Source organism: Chenopodium album, chromosome 23 (genome assembly GCF_948465745.1).
Source record: "Chenopodium album chromosome 23, dcCheAlbu1.1, whole genome shotgun sequence".
In the NCBI taxonomy this organism is placed as follows: domain Eukaryota; kingdom Viridiplantae; phylum Streptophyta; class Magnoliopsida; order Caryophyllales; family Amaranthaceae; genus Chenopodium; species Chenopodium album.
Window position 1 is genome coordinate 2746298 of NC_137856.1, and position 8796 is coordinate 2755093.

Genomic DNA, 8796 nt, shown 5'->3' on the forward strand with positions numbered 1-8796 from the left:
CATATATTGATTCTGTTTGATTCTCAAGACAAACTTCACATGATTTTTTGCTGTTTAAAGGCACAATAAACTTAATCCCAAATAGATAGTGGAGTCATACCAAGACACCACCACCTAGCTAATAATCTAGCAACTAACATCAATCCCATGCATTCATTTTATTTTTTCATAAAAGAGATTTACAAGTAACTTTTATTTCTATGTATAATCCAGAATATATTCTACAAATCATATATATATATATACTTTTTTTTTTTTTTTTAATTTGCTTCAAATGATGAGCCACGAGAGCATTACATGATAATTACAATTGGAAAAGAAGGGATCGTACACAGGCACTTTGTCTTTGCCACAAAACATATATAATTGATATTAATATTGAACGATTCGAAAACTGATAATATAATATCCATAGATATAAAGTGCGAATAATCAATTTATAACCAAGTAATATAAACACATGTAATTATTTTATTAATTACTTCAAAAAGCTCCTTCATTTCAATCCATTTAGTAAACTCTAAATCAATGAAAGTACATTATTACATGTAAATTATTTGATACCATAATTTTAAATTAAAGTGAGATACCCCAAAAAAAAAAGAGTGCAAAAAGAGTGAAATTATGTTAATTGTGCAACAACACACCAAGAAGCTAGCTTAGGGGGTGGTGGGTTGGAAAGAAAAGAGAGGTCAAATTACAAAAAAGCCCCTTTTCTTTTCCATGCATACCTAATAATAATATACTTGCCCTTCCCTCCCATCTTATAGTACAAAGTTTGTTTTTTTTTCCTAAGCTACTTGTCCTCCGATCCCTTCATGGGTGCCTCCATGGCTAACATGGGAGGTTGTGGCATCGGCGAGCTAACCACTACGTTAGGAACACGACTAGCTTCGACATTTCTTTGTGATTCAACATCATCTAACTCATGGTCTTCGACGATTGTTCCCATTTCGTTGCTATGAAAATTGTTACACCCCTTGATTGCTTCGGGGATTTCGATTTCTTGCTCTTTGTACTCCTTGTACTTCCCCCATAGTACTGAATATAATCCCATCACTATCAATACAGCTCCCATAATACTGCATATTATAAAATTTTGAAAATTAAAGTTAGTTAGTGATAAATAAGTGCATATATTGTTACAAAAGAAATATATATGTACAATAAATTATACAAATGGATTGATGAATATCACAAAATTTTAAAGGTACTTTCGGTTAAAGTTTATATAGACTACTTTAGGGTAGGTAGTGTCATGCCAAAATTATGCATATTTCCTATTTTGTATTATCATAAAATTAATATTTTAACGTATGATTTTATATCTTATACCAAAAAATTGACAATAATACATGAAAACGATTTTAAAAAGGCGGAACCTCGAAGCTGAATAATTGCAATTTGAAATGTCATGAAATAATTTTTGATAAAGACGTGAAATCAAGCAAGCTATTTTGATTTGAATAATTATAGTATTACAATTTAAAATGTGCGTGCATGCAATAGTTGTGTAGGAAAATTGCTTACTTACAAATTCTTTGCTGTGTAGTATAATATTTGTATATGTATACGAAGTATATATTTACGTGGCCTACCCAATTACCTTCTAGCCAATCAAATAATTTTAGTATATTATTTTTTCACCATCATTTTCCAATTAAATGTTACGTTTTAATTAAGAAAAATGTACCATCAAGTATTGTATTGGGAATCACACGTGTGCTATACGACACAATATTGTAAATATATGCTTTTAGTTTGAGGTTGGAAGAATAGAAAATTACCCTCCAACGTAAATCTTTTCAGCAAGGATGAAAGAACCCATAAAAGCCACAATGATCATCATCAAGGGGCTAAAAGCCGTAACAAAAACGGGTCCTCTTTTCTCCATAACAATACCTTGTACATAGTACGCAATTCCGGATGTTATAATACCCTGTTACAAAAAAAAAAAAGGTCGAGGCAGGAAACAAATTAGTTAATCATATACGGAGTATATTACTATTTATTATAATTATTAAAATATAAAAAATCAAAAAGAAAAAAGGATTAAGTATTTACAGCATAGGCAGCAGCAAGAAGATTCATGTCCCAACCAATATTCCATGCAGAGGGGTTGTGCTCCATAACAAAAGTCACAACTATAGATTGCAAGGTACCCATAAAACATACTAGTGTTGTCAATGTTAGATGTCCTGAATATTTCCTCATTGTTATTGCCTACAACAAACAAAATCCAAAAATTAGGGAACTAAAGTTTGTTACAATATTAAATATGATGATATTAATAAAGGGCCAATGATTGGTTTAAATAATTTAATCAATGAGCTTATAAAACTTTGCCCAATTTCCCACTATGATTATTATATTATGTACTCCGGTTTCTAGTATTTAATTTATTCATCTGACCCTTTTTTTATTTTTTATTGTATGTGTGCGTCATAAATAATTTAATTTGAAATTAAAAATTACCTGGAGGATAAAAAAGGCGGCCCAAGCAAGGGTGGCTAAGATGAGGAGAATCGAACCCTTAGCCCAATCTTTGTCGGCGGCAGCAACGGCGGCCTCGGAGGCAGAGGAGGTGTGGGCAGGATGGATATGAGAAGACCACACCATGTTGACGACATGACCTTTGTACAATGTCATTAACATTGCACCCGCCACTGTGACTAAAGTTCCCACTACTTTTGCTTGGCACCTCAACTTTTTTATGTGCACCTTCTCCATCCTATTCAAATAGATTATTACATCATCAGTAACAACTTAATTATTAACTTTATCTAAAATTAGAAATCTATAATTTATAATAGCCTAATAGGGTCTACATACAGAATTATCTTTTATAATTTCTTAAAAATTAAGTATTCTGATACTCGCTCTGTTCTTGTCTGTTTTTCCTATTGAAATTATTATATGTGACAAAAACGTCATAATAAGAAGAAAAAAAACAAAGGGAGTAATTGATGATGATGATCAATACCTGCATAGGACGGCCATGACAAATGTTAAGGCTGGAAGCATGTTGCTCATGGCGCATGCATATGTAGGAGAAGTGTATTTCAATCCCAAGTAGTAGAAATTTTGATCAATTAGTGGCCTATAATAGTAAATAAGATAGAGAATAATTAGTTATATAATAAATCAAAAGTCATATTTAATAGATGCTAATTTGTTCAAGGATATAGTGAAGAAATTACCCAAGGAGCCCCAACACAAACATTTGCGCAAATATAAGCAATGTCATCTTTGGCCTTTTTCCCCTGCACAAACATAAACACAAATATTTAAAACTTTCATAATAACTTCGTTATAATTCAAAACTTCTTTCATCTTCACTTAAGTATCATTTTCATCGTTTAGATTATTTATTATTTCTATTCGGATTTAGTTGTCACATTACTCAGCTCAGTCCAGGTTCAAGTCCAGTTTATAGTGACTATAATTTTGAATATTTTATAGATAGATGGTACCATAATAATAAAAATCTCTAATACCTCTCACAAACAAGAGCAAAAGGAGCAATGACAGCCGTGGCAAAGGCGTGGCGATACACGACAAGGACATAGTGGCTCATCCCACCATTAAGGGAAACCTTGGTGACAATGTTCATCCCAGCATAGCCAAATTGCAAGCAAATCATAGCTATGTATGGCTTGAGTTTCTCTAACAAATTGTTGTTTTGAATTCCTTTTCCTTCCATATTTCTTCTTCTTTTTCGAGTTTGAATTCGTGTTCGTGTTCAAGTTCGAGTTTTGTTGAGGAAATATGTATATGTAGTGTATGAGAAGCAAGTAAGGTTTGTATGGAAGAAAACACTTGAAACTAGCAAAAAAGCTTGTGTTTTCCTACGAAAGAAGATAGCAAATGCTTTGGTATATATAGGCACTTTGCTTTTGGTTTTATGACACTATATTATATTATTTTAATACTTTATAATAAGATTAATGTTATTATTACAATATCAAAAATAGTAAAACTTTTTAAAAATTTTATTTTATATTTTTTGAGGAAAGGGTAGCACGTAAGAATCCCTATGTCACAACTTGAGGAAGAGAGGGGCCCATGCGGGATCTAGTTGAATATTCTGGTTAATTAATTTTTTTTAAAAGAAATGTTTTTTCTTTTGAAAGAAATATTTTTAAAGTTAAAATTTTCATTCTTTATAAAAATTTTAATGCTAGATGTGTACAACATCACTACCACCAACCAATGTTTTTATGTTTGTTATGGGACTGGTGGCTACTTTCATATGATGAGGATATAAATTTGACAACAGATTCAAGTTTGCGTTTGATTTCAAATTTTTTCCTAAGGTTATAGTCGTGTTTCTAAATATAGTAATTATTACGGAATAAAATATATTTTAATTTCTATGATGTGTTCTTTGATTAAGTTATAGCTAGGGAATAAATTAGTTTAAAATGACCTAAAAATAATACTCGTAGTTAATAAAGGAATTTTATAATAATGTTATATTATATCTTTAGTTACGAAATGAAAGATGTTTAGTGTTAAAAAACCGCACATAATACAATAAAATATGTCAAAACTTTTTTTTTTTAATTTCCAATTAATTCGAAATTAAAATAAGTAAAACTAAGGTGATGAATTAAACATGACTTTAGTCCAAATTGGTCTAGTTCTAACATATATAACTAATTCAATCTTCGATTCTTGAATTCTAAATTATTTATACTTACATCTTTGGTATCATTATTTTAGAGTGGACCCTTCACTAATGATCCAATTCATTTTATAATTTGTGATAGCTTTTCCTTACATGCAATCATCTCAGTTATTAGGGTTATAACTTAGTTTTCATGTATCTATACCAAAATCATTATTGAAATCAGGGAATTTATTTTATCATTTAAAGACCTTGTTGTGTTTGCTTTAATTCCACTTATGTTAAGTAGCTAGATTAAATACGCACATTTAAATTTGATTTTAAAACTACGTTCTAGATAGCCATCTATCCTAAAATTTTGACATACAAGATTTTCAGCATATTAGTTAAAATAATAATAATCATAATAATAGTAATTAATTAGTTATAAACCTACATGTTGTACATATAAAATACGAAGTATTGACTTACATGATGATCGAATATAGAATTTCTTCTCTGAAATTGAAGTTTAAGATATGGCTTACACGTGTCAGCATATTATAGCTTTTGAGAACTTGAGCCAAACAATAAGAGTATTGGTGCTTGCTGAAAGCAGTGGGCCCTATAAAATTGAGGACGTTGAGATGGCCCATTGGGCTAAGATGGGCCCTCAAATGGTTTCCCGTATGCGACAATTCTGTTTTTTGTTTTATTTTCATACTTCCTCCGTTTTCTTTTACTTGCAACACACCTTTTAAGCACACAGTTTTAGGAGATGATTAGTGAGGGTAAACGAGCGATTTTATCAATATAATTTTTACACAAAACTTAGAATAGGGTTAACTATCATTTGTAAAAATTATAATGAAAAATTTGTCCGTTTATATTACATAAACCCGACCTCAAAACACGTGCCACAAGGCTGTGTTGCAAGTAAAAAAAAACGGAGGAAGTATTAATTTTGGATTAAAGAACCATAATATTCTTCTGATAAGGTTTAATTAAGAGCATGTATGTATGACATGTACCCCAAATTTCCTAAAATATTGAAGTTCGTGTGATGGTTTGTGGCCAAAAACATGATACAGTATTATTTTAACGGCCCCATGTAAAGATTCACTCCCATAGAGCCATAGAGGCTTTCCTAGCCTCGTGATACTTATATAACTCAACGTAATAATGCTCGAGTATATATTCACTTTTGGAGGAGCATCTGACCACATACATTATAAGTTTAACATTAACATGGTTTTTTAATTGAGAAAAGGTAAAGCAGCTTATGTATCTTATATATTAGTCAATCGTACACACTTGTATTGGATCAATTGGTTCGGTTCGTTACAAGGATGATGATGGAAGGTCCTCCATATCAAATATCGCCCTTCCAGAATATGATTCTAGCTCATAAAGTCATATAAGTATTAGTACTCCTTTTTTTAAAAAAAAAAAAATTAATAAATAAAAAATAAAAAAAAAATAATCTCACTTTAACATTTTTTGTCTTGTAAAAACATTTCAAAAGATCATAACTAAAAGAATAGAGAGAGTACTAAGGGTCTGTTCTCTTCAGCTTAATTTCAGTTCAGTTCAGTTCAGTTCAACTCAATTCAGTAAATCAGAACATGTCTTAAGTAATCTACTAAATATTTTATTTGCTTAATGCTTGTACTTTAAGTGCACAATGCTTCTCTTTATCCCAATGGGAAAAAAAAAGAAAAAAAAAAAAGCAAAATGCATTTCTATACGTCATCTGATTTGCAACAATGACTATGATATCCATATCTATTAAGGTTTAGAGAATATATTTCATTATAATAAATTATTTTGTTTTTTTTTTTTTTACTTAACCCGCTTTGACTTTTATACTATTCACCAATCACCATCCCGCTCCTTTAATCTTTTTTGTGAATTAGTTTTAAGAAAGAACATCTTTATGTGTAAATGTGTAATATCGATAGAATCATCTCAATAATTAAGTACTATCATAATATATAACTTTTATAATTTTTAATTATAGAGAATTAAAGTTAATGTGGTCAAAGTTGTACATTGACAAGCGTGATGAAAGTAATAGTTCAATTAAAAAAAGAAAAAAAAAAACAGAAGTACATTTTATCTTTCTTGAAAAAATAGAATATATTTATTTAATATTGTGTACATAAAATTTTGATTTGTAAATGAAGTAGTGACGCGAAATTTCTTTACAAATAAAAGAATCTAATTATATCTATTCCAAAAAAATTATAGTGGAGGAATTTGGCTTACGCATGCATCAAAAAACAATCTTGCTCCCCCACATCGATAACATATCTTTGTGAAAGAATATAAAGAAGTTGCCATGTAATTATTTATAAATTATAAGCTAATGTTTTCACAAATAGTTGACATTATTATATAACATCAAGATTTTAGATTAGATGTACATATATAAATCAACGTGACATATCCCACGGCATCTAATGCACTTTAAAAATTGGAACTTAACATGATATGATGATGCATGCAATATTGTTATTTCACCAAAACTAATTATTCTTTTGGAATAAATTGGAAGAGAGGTTTTCTAATCTTATATTCCATTTTCACCGTCCAAATTGTCGAAAAAAAATAACTCTTAACATTTTTCATGATAATAGAAAATAAAATACAAAAGTCAGTAATTCTCGGTATATAATTGTAGTAAGGGAATTGTCTAATTTATCTTCTTTTATGATGGTGAAAAGATGAATGGACGGGTGATAACTTTAAGAGATGTCGATAAATTTTGTTACAATAGGACTTATATTTGTTATCGATTCAACAACGAACTTGATCAACTTCACTAAAAACATGCTGCAAAACATTAGTAGTCATGCTCCGTGTCAAAGAATATGTTCTTGAGAGCACATGGGGGTTCACAAGAGTTGCAATAACCAGTTGAGTTCTTATTATTGATGAGACTTAGGGCCTGTTCATATTTACTGAATTGAGCTGAACTGAACTGAACTGAACTGATTGGAGCTGAACTGAACTGAACTGAACTGATTGGAACTGAACTGAACTGAACTGAACTGATTGGAACTGAACTGAACTGAACTGAATTAAGCTGAAATGAATATTTTATGTGAGAGGGAAATTAAGAGCTGAACTGAACTGATTGGAACTGAACTGAACTGATTGGAACTGAACTGAACTGAACTGAACTGATTGGAGCTGAACTGAACTGAAATTAAGTAAATATGAACAGGCCCTTAATTAGTACCTTAATTCTAGCCCTAGTTGTCAAAAAAAAAAAAAAAATCTAGCCCTTATTATGTCTGATCCAGATAAAGACATATAATTGACCAATTGTATAATGATTTTTTCTTTTTAAACACAATTGTATACTGATTTGAGCAGCTACAACACGGCTGAAAACTCGTAACGAAGAGTATATTGTTAAAATTAGAATGCAAAAAAGATTAACTTCTATTGCTAAAATTTGCTACTTTCTTTCTAATCATAATATACTTTGTAAGTTTGTATACTTATCCAAATTAATTTTCTCTCTATAGTTTACTTATTTGCTAAGAGCTGTCAAAAACCGACCAATCCGAACCGTTTCGAACTATACCGAAAAGGAACCGAACTGCTAAAAACCTGTTATTTTAAAACCGTAAACCGATCCGACCCAATTTTTTAAAACCTGAAACTGAACCGATCCAAATGTTTGAGAACCGTTAATGAACCGTACCCGTTATCAAGCCGAACTAATACAACCCGAAACCGAGAACAACCCGAACCGAGTACTTCCGAACCCGATAGCAACCCGACCCATTGTAAACTGAAACCGTTTAAACCCGGCAAAAACCCGATAAACCCAAATCGTTTACAACCTGTAACTTGTTAGGATTGAACCGTTTATAACCCGTAATAAGTTATGACCGAACCGTTTACAAGCAGTAACCGATTATAATTCGTAAATCCGTAACCCGTTATGACCATGGAGTTTTTTTTTCTTTTTTTTTGGGTATATTTTATCAATAGTAAAACAAAAGGGTTTAATTTGAATTACAAAGTATTTATATTGAAAAGGTTTGGAATTTTGATGTCATTATGTTAAAATATCATCGTCCTCTAATGAGTAATGGCCTATGGAACACTATATTGTATTAAAAAAAATTAAAATCTAAATCAAAAGCTTACTCTAGATTTTTTATTATTAT

General features: G+C 30.6%; 1 protein-coding gene across 1 annotated transcript; it reads right to left on the minus strand.

Moving 5' to 3' along the window:
* Positions 1 to 499: 499 nt before the first annotated feature.
* On the minus strand, positions 500 to 3830 carry LOC145608787 (WAT1-related protein At5g07050-like). Its single transcript, XM_081664386.1, has 7 exons — positions 3498 to 3830; positions 3201 to 3263; positions 2984 to 3100; positions 2476 to 2731; positions 2065 to 2223; positions 1788 to 1939; positions 500 to 1082 (listed from the first exon to the last, which is right to left on the minus strand). Exons 1-7 carry the CDS (start codon positions 3701 to 3703, stop codon positions 797 to 799), a joined length of 1239 nt encoding a protein of 412 aa, XP_081520512.1. The 5' UTR covers positions 3704 to 3830; the 3' UTR covers positions 500 to 796.
* Positions 3831 to 8796: the final 4966 nt, after the last annotated feature.

Excerpts from the sequence above, each read along its gene's own strand:
- LOC145608787 (XM_081664386.1), bottom strand. The coding sequence starts at position 3,703 with ATGGAAGGAAAAGGAATTCAAAACAACAATTTGTTAGAGAAACTCAAG. Across the intron at positions 3,264-3,497 it reads TTTGCTCTTGTTTGTGAGAG|GGGAAAAAGGCCAAAGATGA; the intron begins GTATTAGAGATT and ends ATGTTTGTGCAG. Across the intron at positions 1,940-2,064 it reads TTCTTGCTGCTGCCTATGCT|GGTATTATAACATCCGGAAT; the intron begins GTAAATACTTAA and ends TTTTTGTAACAG.